The sequence below is a fragment of the Dendropsophus ebraccatus genome, chromosome 13 (assembly GCF_027789765.1).
Source record: "Dendropsophus ebraccatus isolate aDenEbr1 chromosome 13, aDenEbr1.pat, whole genome shotgun sequence".
In the NCBI taxonomy this organism is placed as follows: Eukaryota; Metazoa; Chordata; class Amphibia; order Anura; family Hylidae; genus Dendropsophus; species Dendropsophus ebraccatus.
The window spans coordinates 67,388,733-67,410,711 of NC_091466.1; the positions used below are offsets into that span (position 1 = coordinate 67,388,733).

Sequence of the window (21,979 nt, forward strand, 5' to 3'; positions counted from 1 at the left end):
CCGATTTAGAAAAAGCACATAGCATGCACATGTATATGCTGCCATGACTGTGTACACTGTTTACCAGCCCAGCTCTGAGTACTTTTTGAGTACTTTTAAACTGGCTGTCTGACTCACTGTACTTCTACCATCTGATGAGTTATAACTCCCAAAATGCGTTATTGACTTTTTATGCATTATTTTATACTGGTTTTTACCAATAAATCAGCTTTTTTCATTTTTACAATCACTGTGAAAGTTTTTGGCAGCGCCAGGAATTCATCCAGGAATCCTTTTTTTCCTCCTATTATTGCATGTTTCTACAGGTCCAGACATTGGGAGACCCCCATTCCCTGGATCCTTGGGCCGGCACTTCGAACTACCCCACAGCAGGATGATATGCACAAAGCCCAAGGGGCTAAAAGGTGAGAGGCCATCTGCATTTTCATTTATTCATAAACCTCATATATAACAGGATTACACGAGGCGCCATCCTCCTGGCCTTTTTTGTCTCTCTCATACCTCTGCCATATAAGAAGGCACTATTATAATAAATAGCATAAGGCTGGTGTGAGTGGGCTATTGCTGCTTCTGCACTACAGTCTAGGAATCACCTTATGCCCCACCTAAACATGAACACGGCACAGATGGCCTATGGAGTGTCATCCATGGGCTGCCTGCAGTCTGTGCACACAATAGATGTAGAGGAGTTCAGACCCCAAATGCAGTCTGGGCAAATGCACAGACCATGGAATCCACAGTCATGAGACCTTAGATATTATGACACTACTAACATATATGTCAGGCCTGGCAGAGGTCAGAGCATCTACTAGCAAAAATCGGTGTCGCCTATCGTGGGGAAACAAAGCATCAGACATCAGATCATGAATGAGACATACCAACAAAAATGATTAAGCCTATAGATTTTTTTAAAAATCCACAATGGTGACAATTAAGAAGATAAGTAACGGGCTATCATAGAGACCTATAAACACCTCCCCGATACAGGGATCTATAGGAGCTGATGTGACATTTGGGCTCACCACTTGACGTCATCATTGTGACCTGTGTAATGCCGCTGCAGCTGTTCTTCTACGTTATATAACACGACGACGGAAGCTATGAAGTACACAGTCTCTCCGGTGGGCAAAAGGTATAGGTTAGTGCGACAGTCTCGACCTCGGTAGCCATAGCTAGAATACAAGTAAAGGAGGAACAACAGGATGGAACTGGACATGCCACATGTGGTGTAGGAAAGGTGGAACCAATCTAATGAGTGAGAATAGGGCGGCAAAGACAAAGTAAATTTACTAAGGGTCCATTTACACAGAAAGATTATCTGACAGATTATCTGCCAAAGATTTGAAGCCAATGCCAGGAATGGATTTGAAAAGAGGAGAAATCTCAGGCTTTCCTTTATGACCTGATCTCTGTTTATAGTGTGTTTCTGGCTTTGGATTCAAATCTTTGGCAGATAATCTTTCTGTGTAAATGGACCCTAAGATCCACCAGTTACCCTCCAAGGGTGTGCAATTGTTAGGACCATGCCAATCTTCATAAAAGAGGTGTCTGGTGCCATAAACAAGTTGTACATATGTGAATTTACTTTGAATGAGACATATGAATGCATCTATATCATTACATGGGGTCACAATTCATGAGCCTGTAGAACAATACACCCACTAAGAATAAAACATCAAGGGCTGGTGGCCGGATATGGAATGAGATGGAAAGCAGGTGTCTGTGCACACAGACCTCAATTGAAAAAGCTGTGCACATATCTTTCCACCAGAATATCGGAACCCACATTTGTGAGACAGATGGAGTTTAAAAAAAAAAAAAAGAAGAAAAAAAAAAAAAAAAAAAAAAAAAAAAAAAGAGTCTGGGCCTCCAATGTGAGATTATAACAAACACATCTAATCGTGTGCAGAGTCATCAGATCACAAGTCCAGCAAAATCGCAGCATGTAACCTGGCAAATAAGTGACTGACCCCGAAAAACTAGGCCTGCGCTTCAGGCGCCTCACATCTATGGATGTGATGCTCAGTGTTTGTAAGTTACTGAATGCACTGACCCAAAAACGCCTCCTGACACACTGAAACAATTAGGCAAAGTGTGAATGCACTCAGTAAACAAGCACATAGAATAAAAGGATACACCCATTCCAGTTTCAGTCTTTTGGCAGGAAGTTCCACTTTTGCCTCCAAATTATACGACTCCACTTGGTCTTTGGGCATGTGCATAGTCACTGGACGTCCTCGCAGAAACATTTTTACGTAACCTTCCTCTGGAGAAAAAAAAAAAAGTTAAATAAATAATGGAATCTGAAAGTAATCCAGAAAACTGAGAATGCATCAATTCAGTGCGGGGAAAAAAAAAAAAAAGTATAAAAATTGGTTACGGAGCAAACAAAACTTCAACGGTAGAAAGAAAAGAAACACAAGACCAGGAGAGTAATTTTAGCATGTCTTTAATATAGTTAGTAACAGCATGCACATACAGGGTCACTAATCAGTAACCTACAGAAAGGGACATTAGTACAAATGCAAAAAATAAAATATATAAAACGTATAAAAGAAAGCAACATATAGAGCAGAAAGATTACACGTACTCCGACACCGGCTTCTGGACTACAACTCCAGTAAGAGGGGGCACCCTTACTTCAGAATACAGTTCACAACACAGACCTGATGAAGTATTGCATGGCCTATAAGACTCCCAAACACGTCACTCCCTTAAACGCTCAGCTCAAAACTGAAAAAACACTGAACTGCAGTAGTACTGCCACTCTTCTTCTATATTGCAAATATTCTTGTTGATCATTCTGTGTATACAGTTTTAATGCAGACCTGTGTGTCTCCATGGTGACAGACTACAAACAAACCCTGTGTGTAGTCAGACTCTGCAGTCATGTGTCTGCTCTGTTAACAGATGATGGGGGTTGCAGAATTATGCACTCTCATATGTATCACATAAGTGACTGCTTTGTTGATGCACAACAAACTTGTTATTCAGGAATGGAAGATGAGAGTTGTAGTCCAGTAGCCGCATGGCAGAGAAAGAATGTCACTTTTCTAAAAGATACCAAAAAAATATATATAAAAAAAGAAGGTACAACATATTCCTATGTCCTATGTGACATGTGACGCTGATCCTGCCATGCACGAGGAGGAGGGATTAATAGCAAAGCTGGAAATAGCTGCTGGGGGACCTGGCGCTTTTGAAGCTGGGTGACCTGGACAGGGGCATATTGGTTTGGCTGGGGCTTTTAGTCAGTGGCAAAGTGAAATTCCTGGGGGAGGCGAGCGTCAATTGTCCACATTCAGGGGTGAATTCTTGTGGCTCGGCGAGGTGCTCTACTGATTCGGCCTGGTTCTTACAGCTGTCAGGCAGCTGCGATGCCATCAAAACCTGCACGGTTACTACACGACGGAGCGGACAACCACAAAGAAGAAAGAAAAACACAATGGGAGGGTACAAGGGACGTGTTAAAGGAACAAAAGCAAAATAAATTATTAAAAAAACAAAAAAATAAATAAAAACAGTGCATGAACTATATGTGGATGGCTATGAGGTGTTAAAGGGTGTGTGCCAAAAGTTTTGGTGAGTGCAAATACAGCTGTATCTGTATGGTTGAGACGGCTCCATTGTCTACACTCAGCAAAGCAGCTGTTTCATGGGCTGGCCATGGCCTGTCAATTCAGCAGGAATGAGTGATTGACAGGGTCAGCCACATAAAATGGCTGCTCTATGGGTGATAGCAGGTGAGTAAGAGCGATAGTGGAGCACGCTGCAATGGATTCAGCCACCTCATCTGTGCTTAAAACTTATAGTAACAATAGTCTTACTACACAAGAGGCATTTATCCCTGCAGCCTCACCGATACATGGGTATGAAGGATGATACCACTAACAGAAACCTTAGATGGAGATGATGGTGATGATGATGTAGTATAATACAGGATGTCACTCAAGATCAGTACAGGATAAGTAATGTAATGTATGTACACAGTGACCCCACCAGCAGAATAGTGAGTGCAGCTCTGGAGTATAATACAGGATGTCACTCAAGATCAGTACAGGATAAGTAATGTAATGTATGTACACAGTGACCCCACCAGCAGAATAGTGAGTGCAGCTCTGGAGTATAATACAGGATGTAACTCAGGATCAGTACAGGATAAGTAATGTATATACACAGTGACCCCACCAGCAGAATAGTGAGTGCAGCTCTGGAGTATAATACAGGATGTCACTCAGGATCAGTACAGGATAAGTAATGTAATGTAATGTATGTACACAGTGACCCCACCAGCAGAATAGTGAGTGCAGCTCTGGAGTATAATACATGGATCAGTACAGAATTAGTAATGTATATTCTGTGTATAATGTATAATATGGTGTTGAAAGACTCTTTAATTTGTGCTACGTGAATCAGATGCAGTAAAATAAGGCACATCCTGGACATCCCTGGGCATAGGTACGCTGCCTTCCTAAAGTTAAATTATGTAAAGAACAGGTGATGAAAGGTTTAGTGCTTGGTGGCGTGATGAATGTCATATATATACACAGTAAAAAAAAACACCCATGTACGATGTCAATGTTTTGGATAAATGCCTCTTGGGTAGCTACTTCAAAACACACAAAAAAGAACTTTGAGCATAATTTGAGATAGATTTTACCTACATTAGTGATGTATAACCAGTGGCTTTCCACATGTTGTGTAACTACAACTCCTAGTATTGTCACTATGCATAGAGGACACTTACAGAGTTGTAGTTCCACAAGAGCTGGATAGTCACAGGTTGGAGGCCGCTGCCTGAATCTGTGTGTTATTAGTTATTAGAAAAAAACATGCCGGGTACAAAGAAACATAAAAGTATAATGCACGGTGAGGACTACTAGTCACACAACACCAGCAATATCCTGATGTTAATACTCTCACACTACAGGACAGCATTTCATCGTAGAGAGGCTCTGGGAATGTTTCCACCACTAGAGGGCACTAAGGCACCAATCTAGAAGGCTGACCACATACTGTACATTCCCATTGACTGAGACGCTCTGCAGGTTTAGGAGTCACCTGCACAGGGAGGGTCACAGTAAAACCTTGTAAACAGTCTAGAAGGAAATAGGGCAAGGGAGGTTTTGGTTTCTCCCCAGATCATGTGCAGCATCTTATGTCTGGGGCAGATAACAAGTGAGAATGAACTGCAATGAAGTTTACAAGGACGTTGCTTTCCTCTGCTTCTCACGCCCCTTTAAATATGAAATGCATTGCATTGTGCGCTAGATAAAGACACTACGATACGAAGAAACCAATGTGCATCAAAAAAGCAAAGCAAATCAATCCACTAAATTAATAAACTACAGGTAGCGGACGGTGCAGCTAGATCTAGGGGGTGGTGGCTCTATGCATAGTAAGTAAATACCGCACACACATACAAGTCCCTGGGCAGACACAGTGTCTCGTTTGCCAAGATAAAGCATTAGATGTCTGCACTGGAGGCAACACATTTGCAGAATGCAGCTCATTCACTGCATTGCTGGTTTGCATTTAGGTACCAGTCTGCAGATTGTAGCCTCTAGCACAGGCGGGATGCTGCGTGATAGGATGGAAGGTGCCCATCACCGCTGTGCCTTTCAATGTCTTGGGGTGTGCAGTGCGACATTGAAGGGTTTCTCACGGTGAACCTTCCATCAACTTGGCAACTGTGCCGCTCAGAGCTGGTGGGGCCTAGAGCCAGATCCTACCTTTACAGTGTGTCACCCGCCGCTTCCCTTGTGATTACAGAGACAGAAAGAGAATTCTAGGTAAAGATGTGTTTATGACAGTCACACAATCCCCCCCCCCCCCCCCCACACTGGTGTCACGTCCTCCTGTATCCAGAGTTGATCACACATGCAGATGTATGAACTCTACAGCACAGGCTTCAAACTGGCGGCCTCCAGCCTAAAGCATGATGGGAATTGTAGTTTTGCAACAGCTGGAGGGCAGCCAGTTTGATGCCGACATTCAATGAAGATACAGAAACAGCATGATCAAAAGACTACAACGGGGGAAGACCATGCAGCCCCATCTCCTCTAAAGGCATTAGACGCCACTGGTAGGGGTCAAAACAGGTGGACTCTCACTGTTGTAACTGTTGGTGTTAAAGGGGTTATCCAGTGCTACAAAAACAAGGCCACTTTCTTCCAGAGACAGCACCACTCTTGACTCAAGTTTGGGTGGGGTTTTGTAACTCAGTTCCATTGAAGTGAATGGAGCTTAAAGGGGTTATCCAGCGCTACAAAAACATGGCCACTTTCCCCCTACTGTTGTCTCCAGTTTGGGTGGGGTTTTGAAACTCAGTTCTATTGAAGTAAATGGAGCTTAATTGCAAACCACACTTGAACTGGAGACAACAGTAGGGGGAAAGTGGCCATGTTTTTGTAGCGCTGGATAACCCCTTTATTGCAAACCGCACCTGAACTGGAGACAAGAGTGGTGCTGTCTCTGGAAGAAAGTGCCCATGTTTTTGTAGAACTGGATAAAACTACATCCATCATGCCCCAACAAGGCTGAAAATTAAGGTTTTGCAACAGTTGGAGGGCCATAGATTGGGAAACACGATTTACTGTATATAATGGGCAACAGAAATCTCAGTATCCTGGATAGACAGAGATGTGTTGGCAATAAAATAAGTGGTGACAGGTTCACATCCCCAAATCCTTTGAAAATTGTGGTGACATATACAGGTGTCAAACCTGCAGCCCACCAGCTTTGGTTGCCCAGGTATGATGAGAGTTGTAGTTTTGCACCAGCTGGAGGGCAGCATGTTGACACATGTGGTATTAAACATACTTTCCCCTCATCCAGGTCAAATACAAACAAATCAGATGTTTAGATACAAAAGTGTGAGATCAGACCCCCATCCCCAAAGGAATAAAAACTGTATTACACTTTATTTCCATAAGTATACTCCTGTAAACAAAGGAAATTACATACCATGTAGTCAGATAATCCCTCAAGTATTCTACCATGTTAAATGACAGGCCAGGATACTTAAAAGAGTGCCTACTAGAGGTCAGAAGTGTATACTGCAGGAAGACAACATGGGCTTCTCATAACACACAAACAACGTGACTATCACAGATCTAAGGAGGAGGTATGGACTCACCGGCACTGAACATGGGTTCCTTGGGTTTGCTAAAAAAAAAAAAAAATATAGAATTAGCGACCAGCTACTGAGGTTAAACATTCACTGTCATAGCAATATACTTTACAAAGTTTTATCTATTCAAGTTTTTAGTGATTTATTTAATATATCTTATCAGAGAAAAACGCTGTGATTTATCAGGATACTTCTATGCTACTTTCCCCCTCCAAAACTCATAGCTCACTTAAAAAAAAAAAAAAAAAAATGATGAATCAGATCACTGAGGGATTAGGCTATAGAGAGAAAGAGAAGAAAGCTCCAGTAAATGTTATATGTTTCCTCAAGAGCTGGACTCACAGCTTACACGGCACAGTACTGCTCTATATTGTCCTTTAGGCCCCTGCTGCTTCTAACGGCTATTGGGGAGCAGGGTCCCCGCTCCTATGTGTGTGCAGTGTATAGAGATATCACAGCAGGTGCTTTATACCAATTGGCTAAGGGACAGAAAATAATAATAAATACATTTTAAAATCAGGGATATAGAACAAAGTATGTCAGAAAGTTGCTGAACTTTGCAGAGATACCAAAGTGTGTCTGAGCATTCGTGTATAATAAACTCTGGCATCTTGTGAGCCCATGACGCTGCCTGTCCAGCCCTTGTGCCAATTTGGACCATGCAGGACATTAGGTCATCTGTGTGTTCACGGCCAAATACAGTAATGAAGGCCAAAAATGATCCCTGCATCACACTAGAGTATGTCAGTGTTACATGAATGAGACCCATTGCTGCAGGAGGAGAATGTCATTCACCATGATTGTTCCTCTCCACCAGAGCGTCTGCCGCTTATGAACAAGAAATTAGGTTAAGACATGATATAATAGATCCCAGCTGCCACATACCAACACCACCCAGAAACTGGCTGCTGAACTGTGTGTAATACAGAGAGAGCTATTATCTGGCCAATGCTCCGGAAAATGTGTCTCTTCTCTCATCTAATACAAGGCATGATCTCTGTGCGATAAGGCGGCAACAGGGCACCGAGAGGGCTTAACCCATCACCCTCCACAACTCTGCAAGAATACAAAGGATGGTAGATAAATCCAGCTATAATAAATCAGCCAGAAGGTTCCAGTCAATCCTCTACTGATCCTGAGTTACATCCTGTATTATACTGCAGAGCTGCACTCACTATCCTGCTAGTGATGTCACTGTGTACATACATGTCATTACTTATCCTGTATTATACTCCAGAGCTGCACTCACTATTCTGCTGGTGGGGTCACTGTATACATACATTACTTATCCTGTACTGATCCTGAGTTACATCCTGTCTTATATGTGCTACATTCAAAATTCTTTAGACTTCAGAGCTGAAATCTCCCATCATTCCCTGCTTGTTCTATATCTTCACAGACCTTGAACTAGGTACTGTAGACAGTATTGTGACTTCCCTGTAATGTACACAGAGGGGTGTCATCACCAGCATCACCCCTTCAGACACTCGCACATAACAGACTTCCTCCGATAAGGATGACGTCCTGGACACAAACAAGTTATTTCAAAGTCGAATACAAACAAGTAGTCAGGAAGTTGTGTGCGGGGAGGAGGGGGGGCGGGGGTCTCCAGACTAAAAATATATTATTTCTACTTTACTTCTAAACAACCTCTAGGACTTTATTCCAGCCGCACTTTTGAGGCTTTATCCTGGAGGGATTTCCTTAGTAATACGACTGAGGCCACTTTACTATCACATCCAAAGTAACAATGGCTTTACAGGTGGATTCTGGTATCAGCAAAGTCTAATTTATTCTCTGCAATAAATTTCTCCTCGGCTACAAAGGGTAATATAGATACAATGGGCACCAGAGGTCCTGGACCTACTGTATGTAATATGGATCAGCACCAATAATCAATGGCACTGCTGCAGGTACTGTATCCAGGCTGCCATTCTCTGCAGAGCATCCCTCAGCTGGTGGTGGAGCATTGGCTTCCTATATTACAGTCATCTCCTACCTCTCGCTGTTCTTCTTGCTGCTGGATGAGCTGCTGGTGGATCCAGCACGGTTCCTGCTGCCTTTGGAGTCCCCGCCGCTTTCTCTTCGGCCGCCAGGAGAGATGCGTTCAGTTGAGTTCGTTCTTTTGACATTACTAGAAACAAAGAATAGAATGATTGGTACGGAAACAGCAGGATGCATAGATCTGACGGACTATCCTTTATTAGGGTGCGTTCACACCTACAGGATCTGCAGCAGATTTGATGCTGTGTTCAGTTATTTAAATGAAATCTGCTGCAGAAAATCAGCTGCAGATCCTGTAGGTGTGAACGCACCATTATATTGTAAAATTAATTAAAGAGAACTCTGAGCAGGCCATTTATTTATTTTTTTTATATGGCCGGGGAGGTGAAAAACAAATGCATCCACTTACCTCCATGGCTTCAGCGCTGACACCTGCAGACCACCTCTCTGGTCCGCGGTTACTTCCTGGTGCTGAGAAGGGACCTGGGCTGTGACGTGGCAGGCCCGTTCAGCCATTCAGTGGCTGTAGTGGTGTCCCTCCTCTGCTGCTGAATGGCTGGACAGGCCTGCCACATCAGGTCTCAGATCCCTTCTCACCACCAGGAAGCGGCCACGGACCAGAGAGGTGGTCTGAGAGTGTCAGCGCTGGAGCCGGGGAGGTATGTTCTTCTTTAGACCTGAGATTAATAGAAACAGATGGGTGCTGGATTACTGCTATTGAGCTCATGGCCTATGGAACACCAATTTGTTACTATCCTGTATAATACTCCAGACCTGCATTCACTATTCTGCTGGTGGGGTCACTGTGTATATACATTATATTACTTATCCTGTACTGATCATGACTTACATCCTGTATTATCCTCCAGAGCTGCACTCACTATTCTGCTGGTGGGGTCACTGTGCTAATACATTACTGATCCTGTTCTGATCCCGAGTTATATCCTGTATTATACTCCAGAGCTGCACTCACTGTTCTGACTATTCTGCAGGTTTTAGAGTTGAAAAAAATCCTACACCTCATGAGTGTCTGGACTGAACTTTATCTAGTGAACTGCATTGTAGTAATCATCATCTTTAACCCAGTCTGATATAAGAAAGGCAGCTGCTCCTCCTGCGTTATAGAAAATCAGCTTAGGGCCCTATACATAGTTACATAGTTAATATGGTTGAAAAAAGACACATGTCCATCAAGTTCAACCAAGGAGGGGATGGATACAGGGAAGGGGTGATAGGTTCTATACATATGCATTTATATTATTTTGGTCTAAGAACTTGTCTAGCCCTGTTTTGAAGCCCTCTACTGTTTTTGCTGTGACCAGATCCTGTGGTAGACTGTTCCACAGATTCACAGTTCTCATGGTAAAGAAGGCTTGTCGCCTCCGGAGATTGAACCTTTTTTTCTCCAGGCGGAGGCAGTGCCACCTTGTCCTTTGAGGGGGTTTAACCTGGAACATCTTTTCCCCATATTTGACACACACAGATCATCTGACAGATTTTTTAAGCCAAAGCCAGGAACAGACTATAATCAGGGATCAGGTCATAAAGGAAAGACTGAGATTTCTCCTCTTTTTAAATCCTGGCTTTGGCTGCAAAAATCTGTCAGGTAACCTGTGTGTGTAATAGGGCCCTAACCTGCTAGGCTGAGCCTGGTTGAGTATGCAGTCTCAGCTCACAGCACATAGACACAGAAATTCACATATGAACATCAGGTCGGACTGGTAAAAGCCCAGCATGAAAGGAGTCAAGAGCCGCTCACTGTATCCAATTTTAGGAGAGGAAAAAAAAACGATGGATTTACCTTGTGGTGGTTTTAGTTATTTTACATGAATTCAAGAGACGGACAGACTTGCTACAGCCAGAATGATGCAGGAAAGAAGCAGAGAGTGTAGACGAGAACAGGTCAGTGTGGAGAGAGAGACAACAAGGAGCATAGTGATCATAAGCATAGTGCACAGACACAGCATACCTATGGAGGTTAGGTGGAGGGCTGGGGGCACAGTACATGGCACCATTGTCCATCACTGGACAGGGCCACGTTCTTCCCCCACAGTTGGAAAACCACAACTCCCAACGGCTGTCCGGGCATGCTGTGAGCTGTTGTTTTGCAACCAATGTTCGCCAAACTTTGGGTTCCCAGGGCATGTTGGGTGTTGCGTAATAGCTTAGGGAGCCAAAGGTTGGAGAACATGGGTTTTATAGCTAGTATCTCCAGCTTTTACAAAAACTACAACTCTCAGCATGCCCAGACAGTCAGAGGTTAAAAGGTCCTTGCTTCTAAGTAACTAAAGTGTTATCTGCTCTATTTTTCCTAATGCAGTGTCCAATAGGGGGATCTTACTGCATTCAGCATTAGGTAAAATACACCTGACAGCTCTTGAGGATGAGAGGATGCCAGAACTGTATCATCACTGTCATTAGATACATGGACAGCTTCAGATGGGAGCTTCATGCATTACACCATCTGTAGATAGCATTACAGAGTGCGGGGGTAATAGAAGGAGCTGTTCTGTCCTCTATAAAGTAATGCAGTCAGCAGCTGTCCCAGTTATTGATGGCACTAGAACAACTCAGCAATATACATTGGAGGAGAGCCGCTGCCACGCAGGACTGTCTTCCAGGTAGCCTCTATATACTTCATAGGAGAGGCTTAACTTATCCCAGGAATAAAGATGACCCCCTATAGGTGATCTGTGGGTGTGTGATAGCAATGAGTGAATGGACAGTGTATTAAGCTCAATTCACAGTCTATGGTGCTTCCAAACAGATCAGAGTTTTCACAGGTCTCATAGAATGAATGGATATGTGTTGGTGCCCCATTCAGGAGTGACCTCCCTCCCTGTGACTGGAGCAGTGGTACCCTGACCGATCAGCTAGTTGGCACCAATGTTACGGATAGGGGATAACTTTTAATCTACGCTTTTCTGATGGCAGCAGGGGGATTCAGAGTACTCTAATACAACAGCCCCTTTAAGTCTGCTTCACACAACAAATAAGCATTAGATGTATATTATATGTTTACTATATTATAGGAGTTACACAAATAGGACACTTATCTGTCAGTCACAATTCACATTCCATCCCAATGACACGGTTATCTGCTAGGGTAAAGAGACACATGGTACCTTTTAGATATATCTGGACTTCCATAAGGGTGCGTTCACACTGAGGAAAACAGGCGGAAATTCCGAGCGGAATCCCTGCCGCGGACTATGCCCGGAATCTTACCTGTCTCACTGTCTTAGAGTTATGGATAGGGCATCTCCGCTTAAAGAAGTCAATTGAGACAGGGACACAGGCAGAATTTCCAGGCAGAGTCTGCAAGGAATTTCCGCCCGTTTTCCTCAGTGTGAACGCACCCTTATGGAAGCCTAAAGAGAAATATAAAAGGTACCATGTGTCTCTTTACCCTAGCAGATAACAGTGTCAGCAGTCTGGAACGTCAATTGCAGCTGACAGACTTCCTTTAAAGAGGATGTACCACCAGGTACATCCTGTTTAAGCTGAACCCATGGATCGAACGGCGCCGTCACAGGGAAGCCGGTGCCGCGGTCCGTTTTTTCGAACCGCGGCCCGGTTCCCGTGCACGGCGCCGTTCTATGCTCCAGAACCAGCCGGTGCTCAAGCACTGGAATTCCCTCCCCTGTATGACCCGGCTCCGTTAGAATGAATGGAGCCGCATCATACAGGGAAGGGAACTCCGCCCCCCCCCCCCCCATTGGGGCGGCCCGGCCGGCCTCCAGTGCTTGTGCACCGGACGGTTCAGGTGCATAGAACGGCGCCGTGCACAGGAACCAAAAAAACGGACCGCGGCACCGGCTTCCCCGTGACGGCGCCGTTAGATCCATGGGTTTAGCTTAAAGACAATGTATCTGGTGGTACATCCTCTTTAAAGAGAATGATATAAGTTGTGTATAACCTATAGATCTACAAAGATTGAGAGGTCTGGTCCCAGCCAGAACATAGACATGTGCGGCACAGCAAGGCAGCATGCAGGTGACAGTGCCCTTTACTTGCAGAGATGACAGTCAAAGCCTTCACCATAGACTCATCTAACACACTGGCTTAGTGACCCAGCCTTACCTTTTGGTTCCCAGTGGAACAATATCTTTCCTGGTCCCGGAAGGTGATGGGAGAGAACCGCTGGGTTTCTTTGGTAAGATTGTTTCACTGTTGACAGTGGTTCTCAGCGGCAATGCCTGGACCAGGGGTCTAGCTGTAAGGCAAAAGTAGTATTCATTTACTCTATTTCTTGGTTACCACCAATCTCCCCTACCCCCTCAGGTTAAAAATGCAATTTAGTGGTTAAACGTGAAAACTGTGATGGAGAACGATGTGGCCATGTTCACACTAGTGATTTTGACAGCAGGCAGAAGGAAGGCTTTGAAGTATCAGGGGTATCACAAGGGTTACTAGTTATATCCTTGCAATCAATAGATTATACAGGAGGATTCTGATCAGTCATTTACTTTCTATGCTGTGATGAACGATCTGCAAACAACTTCTTATTATGAAGGGATTAATTAGAACAACAACATAGATTGAAACATATTAGAGCAGTGTTCTCCAACTTGCGGCCTTTCAGTTGTTGCAAAACTACAACTCCCAGCATGGTCGGACAGCCGTTGGCTGTCCGGGCATGCTGAGAGTTGTAGTTTTGCAACAGCTTGAGAGAGACAGGTTACAGTCCACTGTATTAGACCATTAGATATTAGCGACCCCATAACCTTTCACCATGATGATGCCACCTATATCATGCACAGTGTGAGCCCTCCTCAGTACACAACAACAAGACACTGCCCTGGATGACGCAGTTCACACTCCATTACCTTTCTGCTTTTCCTTCCCAGGCATGGACGCTGTATAAAAACAGAAGGCCTCTGCAAGGTTACATCTCGACATTGAATATGGCCATCACCCACATAACGCACAGCAAGCCTCTGCGCCAGCCTGTACTATGCCATGCAAGATGCCACGCTGCCCTGACCTCTATTACAGGGACATATAGGACCTAAAAACTGCAATGTTCCTGTATTCCTTGTATGTGTCATGCATGCCCACATCCACAGGCTGGAAACATGTACAGATATATTACTCTACTGCAACTGCATCCAGCTTAGAGACAATGCCCTGAACAGATTATGTTGCTTCCTTATGCTATTGTTTTTGGGGAGATAAGCTGCTGCCAGGGGAGTCTGGCAGCGGCTAACCTCCAACACAGAGACCTAACTTGTAGCTCCTGGGCCGTAAGGTGGACCTCAGGAGGTTAGTGTGGGCCTACCACCTGTATATCTTTTTAAGAGGGAAACAAAACTCAAGCCACTAGGGAAAGCCAATGTGGTTAAGCAGTATGTGCCGCAGTTTATTTTTGTCTCACACAGGGTTATTGCCTTACCTGGACCTGCAGCGCTGCTATGTCTGTCAGTATCTGACCTCTTATGTGTGCTTTGATCTGGGGGTTTAAAGGGTTTTTCTTATTACAGAGGGTAGAACATAAGGTTAGACACTCCTTCATATAGGAAACCATAGGCAATATAGCTCTCCACACAGAAGGAAGTGCCCCCCTATGGCAAGCCTATATATCAGCATCTGATCCCATCTCAAGGTGCTATCCCCTATCCATAGTATAGAAAAAAAACAAGCAGATTGGGGGTTTGATTATTGGGAACACCACCTATCCACATAATGAGAAAAGTTGTCCCTGGAAAGAATGTCCCTGGCTAACGCTCCTTAAGGCTGGGTTCACACTACATATATTTCAGTCAGTATTGTGGTCCTCATATTGCAACCAAAACCAGGAGTGGATTAAAAACACAGAAAGGATCTGTCCACACAATGTTGAAATTGAGTGGATGGCCGCCATTTAATGGCAAATATTTGCTGTTGACAACGGCTGTTATATTGAAATATTGGCAGTTATTTACTGTTATATGGCGGCCATCCACTCAATTTCAACATTGTGTGAACAGATCCTTTCTGGGTTTTCAATCCACTCCTGGTTTTGGTTGCAATATGAGGACCACAATACTGACTGAAATATACGTAGTGTGAACCCAGCCTTAAAGTGACTGTACCACCAGGCCCAGGCTGAAGCACTGGAGGCAGGCCTACCCACCCTTAGTGGGAGGAAACCCCAGCCCCTCTATTATAGGGTTCCATTGATTCTAATGGAGTCACGTCATTGAGGGGCTGGGGTTTTTCCCCACTGGGGGTGGGTCGGCCCGCCGTGCCCCCACTGATCAGCTTGTTATTCCCTAATCTATGGATAGACGATAGCTTGGCTCTCCAGCTGCTAAATGCTGTAAGGACATATTGGGGGTTGTAAATTTGCAACAGCTGGAAGATCCAGGTTAGAGGTCACTGCTTTGAAGAGCTAGGTAGATGCAGAATAATAATCACAGTACAAGAGAATGGATGCATCAGAACTACAAACCCCAGCATGCTCTAGTACCCTCTGACAAACAGTAACCACCTCTGCGGCCATGAAGCATGATGGGATCAGTAGTCCTAAAAGTTGACTAGGAAGTCATCTATCCCATCTATTTCTAAACTTGTGGCTCTCCAGCTGTTGCAGAACTACAATGTGACAATATGCTAGGGCCTGTAGTTTTGAAACAGACTGAGAGCCACAGGTTGGGAAACCCTGCCTTAATGAGAGCTAGTAGACGTCATGTATAGACTCCTGGACCACATGAGGATTTACAAGCCATTTCAGCTCAAGGGGCCTCTTGTAAAGTCTGTCTGTTCCTTCCATCCTGCCGGGCTTGTCGGGGCAGCCTCTGGAAACCTTCAATTACACAGGACAAAGCGAGAGGCTCATAAAACCAATATATTACACGGCTCCTTGAAGGCAGTTCATCATGGGACTTCCTTCCCTGTATACAACAATAAATTACTAGTCCCCTATGCCTTTACAGGGGCCCTGAACAGCCTATGATCCCAGGCTCTGCTCTCAGTAAGCTGAGCAGATCACATCATCTGTAACAAGTTTTTATTCTGCTATTATGAAAAGTTGGTTTTCCCATTTTACAAAAGTGCAGAGAACTAATTTGTGGAAAAAAGGGGATGGAGGAGGTCCCCATTAACCAGGAGCTGAATGCGGTAGCTGAAAGTTCAAGCGGCATCTTGTCTTCAGACGCTTGAAACTTTTTGCAGAAGATAGGGAAGAAGCCATTTGCTGATGGGATGAGGTTGGAAGAAGAACGAGGAGAAGAAGGAGTAGAGTGAGCAGGCTCATATAAATGGCAAATGCCAGGAAATACAGGATTGGGGGTCGGCACTCGCTTCCCCCTCAATATTGTGCCGTGAAGAACAGCCTTAAGTGTATAAACCCACACACCGTATAAGCAGCAAACACGCAGCAAAAACGCAGCAAACACGCAGCAAACACGCAGCAAACACGCAGCAAACACGCAGCAGATTATATCTAAATAACTGAACACAGCATCAAATCTGTACCAACAAATCTGCTGCGTATTTGCTGCGTTTTTGTTGCGTATCTGCTGTGTATACCGTGTGTGGGTTTGTACCCTAAGGCTATATTCACTCTGTAATCTGCTCCTGACCCTTTTCAAGATCACTGTGTGCAGAGTGAATGTGCATTAATATAGACAGAGAAGGTGGAACCTACGGCCATCCAGCTGTAGCAAATTTACAATTCACCTCATGCCTGGACAGCCAAAGCTTTGCATGATGGGAACTATAGTTGTAAAGCAACAGCTGGGAGGGCCACAGACTTCCCTTCCCTGCCTTAAAGGAGAAGTACGGCGATTTAAAAATATCACTATTTACCTCTTCTCATACCTGCAAAGAGCAGTGTCACAGGCTCCAGGACCCCCTACTGGAAGGCATTTTACACCTTGAGTTCTGATGTTGTTACGACATTAGGGGAAAATACCCGACCCGGCTAATTGATTGTCCCTTCAGCCAACCAGTGTTTGCAGTGCTGTCCCGCCCCAGTCACTGACTGGCTGAGTGGGCAATTCACCAACCGGGTTGTGATGTGGCAGCCAAAAGAGATCCCAGAATGGTGAGACAGCGCTGCAAAGACACAAGGAGAGGAAGGTAGTGATCATCTGCCTAAAGATTTGAAGCCAAAGCCAGGAATGGATTTGAAAAGAAGAGAAATCTCAGGCTTTCCTTTATGACCTGATCTCTGTCTATAGTCTGTTCCTGGCTTTGGCAGAAAATCTGTCAGATAATCTCTGTGTAAATGGACCCTAAAGGCCCTATTCCACGGGTCGTTTAGAGGAGCAATATCGTTCGTATTCGGCCGATATCGGCCGCTACGAACGATATTCGTCCCGTGGAATAGAGTGCAACGATCAGCCGACATCGTTCATGTCGGCTGATCGTTGCAGTCGCTTGTTTTTCAACATGTTGAAAAACAAGCGACTGATATAGCAGCGATCTGCTGCCGTCGCTCCGTTGAATAGGAGCATCGGCAGCAGATGCTGCTATATCCTATGGGCTGCCCGGACGATCAGCGATCCCCCGGGCAGCCCCCCCAGCAGCTCCCCGCCGCCCCTCCCGCACTCACCTGCTCGCTGACGCCGCGTTGAATAGCGGCGGCAGCGAGCGGGGAACGAGGAGCAAACGAGCGCTAATAGCGCTCGTTTGCTCCTCCAAACGACTCGTGGAATAGGGGCATTAGATTGCCAGAGTGGTCTTGTAGTCAGCTGGACATGATCAGGAATGTTCTTATTCGCTGACAGCAAACTGAGATCTTGACAATGACAAGAAATTGGCCATGCCCAACTGAATCAGGAGCATGGGGCATGTTACAATATATGTGCTGTTTGGAATTATTGAGATAGCTCACCTGCAAATGTTGCTGCAAGTCACAGCAATGGCCTAATTTTACAATGACTTAAAGGAGTTATCCACGAGTAGAATAAAAACACAGCTACTTTCTTGAAAAACCTGCACTACACATTTCCCCCAGGTTGTGTGTGGTATTGAAATTCAGCTCTATTGACTTTAATGGAACTGAGCTGCAAAACCTGCACCCAAACTGAGGACAGGAGAAGTGCTGGAAGAAAGTGGCCATGTTTGAATAACCCCTTTAAGCATGTTGCTGTGGAGTCCTAGAGTGTTAATTTGTTATGATATACATTTTTTTAACGTTTTGCCCCGTATGTGTGATTTGACACCATGCACTATGTTGTGAATTGCTTGGAGATGTTGTGAACAGATACAATACCACGCACCTTTGGTGGGTCCTTTCCTGTTCTGCAGGGCATGTTGCTCCTCGGAGACATTAAGTCGCCTGACTACATCGGCCAAGGCAGACTTCAGCAGCTGTATCTCATCCTCTTGGATCTGCACCCGCTGCTCCAGTGATGCAATGCGATCCGTCACCTCCATACTGCTGGAGGCTGAGGCGCTGTCATCTGTAACAAGAGAAGAACGGCTATTTAGGACACCATGCAAACAGGCAGACAACACTGTACATGCTTCCATGTGCGAGTCAGCTGAAGGCATCATCTCGGCCTATGACACACGGCATAAAAATCCCAGCGGCACATTTATTAGCTCATATAGTAACACAAGGGAATCTCAAGTGCTCTCTGTGTACCAGGATGTCACATTTAATTAAAGGGATAGTTCACAAAAAAAAAAAATTCTTTCATATCAACCAGTGCCAGAGATTTGTAATTTACTTCTGTAAAAAAAAAAAAAAGTCTCCAGACTTCCAGTACTTATCAGCTGCTGTATGTGCTGCAGGAAGTGGTTTATTCTCTCCAGTCTGACACAGTGCTCTCTGCTGCCACCTCTGTCCATGTCAGGAACTGTTCAGAGCAGCAGCAAATCCCCATAGAAAACCTCTCCTGCTCTGGACAGTTCCTGACACGGACAGAGGTGGCAGCAGAGAGCACTGTGTCAGACTGGAAAGAATACACCACTTCCTGCAGGACATATAGCAGCTGGAGGACTGGAGATTTTTTAAATAGAAGTAAATTACAAATCTCTGGCACCTGTTGATTTGAAAGAAAAAGATTTTTGGTGAACTACCCCTTTAAAATACCTAATTTGCTATTAATGGAAGTCAATCTGCTGCCTGTAAAAAAAAAAAGGGGCTAAATCCGGGCGTTCTTTGGACTTGGTCATGCAGAAATGACAATACAATTACAATTCTTAGGATGCAGCCTGCAGGGTAAAGAAGGGAGGTTTTCATGCTAGTTACTGGAAGGACCATGCCGAGGCATATAACAATTTCTAATGCCTCCATGATGGAATAGCAAAAAAATTTAATAAAATATAAATATATGAGTTTATGAACAGCTTTACAACTAGTCAAACATGGTGTCACATGGCGGGCCTAGGGGTATTGCACTGGTGCATTGCTGTGTGACGGCAACCATGGCTACCTCCTACACTTCTGCTGCGTCCAGCTTCATAAGCTATGACTGTCCAGCTGTTGCAAAACTACAACTCCCATCATGCCCTGACAACCGAAGGCTGTCAGGGCATGATGGGAGTTGTAGTTTAGCAACAGCTGGACAGGCACTTTCTTCCAGAAACAGCACCACTCTTCTTCACAGTTTTGGTGTGGCTTTTGCAGCTCAGTTCCATTGAAGAGAATAGAGTTGAATTGTAATACCACACACAACCTGAGGACAGAGGTGGCGCAGTTTTTGATAGAAAGTTTTGTTCTAATCCTGGAGAACCCCTTTAAGTACTGCACAGAGAATGAAAGATGCAAAACCCATAAGAGTGTGCTTTGATAAGCATATAGTAAAGTCAGAAAGGTTGATTTCTCCTCAGTTTGCAAAGTCTTAAGGCCCTAATCCACGGAACAATTATCGGCCGTATTCAGACGATATCAGCCGTTACTGCCGATAATTGTCCAGTGGAATAGAAGGCAATGATCAGCGACATCGTTCATGTCGTTTGTCTTTCTAACATGTTGAAAAGCAAACGACTGTGATAGCAGTGATTTGCTGCAGTCGCTCTGTGAAAAAGGAGCAGCGGCAGCAGACTGCCACTATCCTCTATGGGCTGCCCGGACGATCTAGCGCCCCCCACCCCCTGGACTCACTGGCTCGCTGCTGCCGTGTGGAATAGCGGAAGAGGGTGGGAAACGAGGAACAATAAGCACTAATAGCGCTCGTTTGCTCCTGTCAGTCTGCCCGTGGTATAGGGGCTTTACAGCCCCCCAAGTCATATAGCAAGGACATCATGGCTCCCATCAGCTTGGCTTCCTTTTTACCCGCCTTATAATTTATTACACACCCTACAGCTTAGATCATTCAGCTTTTATCTCCATCGAAAACATCTTCCGGTACTTTCCATCTCATCTTTGCTCATTTCATTATCTCGGGCATCTATTACAGCTCTCACCATCTCTCCGGCTTCATATTCACTCAGCACTTTAGTCGCATTCTGCCAATCCCATTAGTAGATTCACTTTGGCAAAGAATCTTTCGATTGATCATCGCTAATGCAGCACCGCTCCCTCTGCAGTATGTCTATTGGGTCATTGTCCTCCTCACATGCTAGGAGTTGGAGTTCTGCATTGGGGATGACTGACGCACATGATCTACATAGCCGCAAGAAAGCTGGTCCTCCATGGGAAAGACTTCCATGGGAATCTGTCAGCTATAATTCAGGCTCTGCGGATACTGTCGGATAGCTTAGGACAAGGAGACATGTGGTAAAATGCCTTCATTCTTCGGTGCAAAGTGTCAAAGAGGTGTCCCTATGCTGGGTCAGTGATGGGAAGGGGAGCAAGGAGGCATTCCAGCTTGCTGCTTTTCAGGGACTTGGGAACACCTCTTTGACTCTTTGTACCAGATAATAAAAGCATGTTCTTGCCTTTTGGAAGCACAGACAGGTATATGAAAGGTACCATGTGCCTCCATATAAAACAGCAGTGTTAACAGTTTGGAATGTGAATAACAGCTGATAGATTCACTTTCAGTTCTGCTGCGTACTCCCTCTATGGTTTAAAGGGGCATTCCACTCAAATTAAAGTTATAATAATATGTTGCTGCCATTAGGGGGAAAATAACAAACAGTGTTTCCGTACCTGGGGGACCCGGATACTAGAGAGGTCGAGGGGGTTGTGACCAGTGTCCTCCTTGTCAGTCCCCGCCTCCACTTCAGAAAGGGACTCCTCAACAGTGACAGCCCGCTCAGCCAATCACTGGCCACGGCACTGTCCCTTCTCAGTGAGTGATTGGCTGAGCGGGCTGTCACTGTCGAGAGGAGTCCCTTTCTGAAGTAAAGGCGGGAATGTTAAGCTAGGGACTGAAAATGACACAGGACTACACTGTATGAGCGCGGAAAGGTAACAACACACCATACGTTATGTCCTCCCCAAGAGTAGCAACATATTAAACCTTTAATTTGAGCGGAATACCCCTTTAAGATGGAATCCTGTATTCAGTGCTAAAAATAAGTACAGTGGTGCCTTGGATTACGAGCATAATTCGTTCCAGGACCGTGCTTGTAATCCAAATCCACTCTTATACCAAAGCAAATTTTCCCATAAGAAATCATTGAAATGTAGACAATTGGTTCCACACCCCAAAAATCATTTTATAACCATTATAGCAGCAGTGTGTATAGCTGAGTGTGAGTGCAAGCAAATTATAGCAGCAGTGTGTATAGCTGAGTGTGAGTGCAAGCACATTATAGCAGCAGTGTGTATAGCTGAGTGTGAGTGCAAGCACATTATAGCAGGAATGGAGGGGATGGGAAACACAAGGACTGATAGAGACTGCAGGGAGCATGAAGGAATGAGCAGGGCAGATGTGGACACAGTATAGCAGCACTCTCTGTCCGGGGAGAGAGGGGTTTAAGCTATAAAGAGATTACCCCCACAGTCCTGTCCCCTGA

General features: G+C 44.8%; 1 protein-coding gene and 1 long non-coding RNA gene across 4 annotated transcripts in view; one reads left to right on the forward strand and one right to left on the reverse strand.

Annotated features, from left to right (window-relative positions):
* Positions 1-21,979, reverse strand: part of EML1 (EMAP like 1) — a 76,304-nt gene that overhangs the window by 14,843 nt on the left and 39,482 nt on the right. For 2 of the 3 annotated variants that reach the window (XM_069951068.1, XM_069951066.1), the window contains exons 2-8: positions 18,346-18,528; positions 13,220-13,352; positions 9,132-9,266; positions 7,139-7,167; positions 5,733-5,759; positions 2,137-2,266; positions 1,023-1,172 (exon numbers count right to left, since the gene is read on the reverse strand). In XM_069951068.1, coding sequence (XP_069807169.1) covers positions 1,023-1,172; positions 2,137-2,266; positions 5,733-5,759; positions 7,139-7,167; positions 9,132-9,266; positions 13,220-13,352; positions 18,346-18,528 — 787 coding nt within the window. The remainder of the gene's footprint in view (positions 1-1,022; positions 1,173-2,136; positions 2,267-5,732; positions 5,760-7,138; positions 7,168-9,131; positions 9,267-13,219; positions 13,353-18,345; positions 18,529-21,979) is intronic. The other variant, XM_069951067.1, reaches the window with a different exon arrangement.
* LOC138771398 (uncharacterized) lies at positions 324-14,271 on the forward strand. The gene is made up of 2 exons (XR_011359608.1): positions 324-404; positions 13,987-14,271. It is a non-coding gene; the product is annotated as an uncharacterized lncRNA (long non-coding RNA).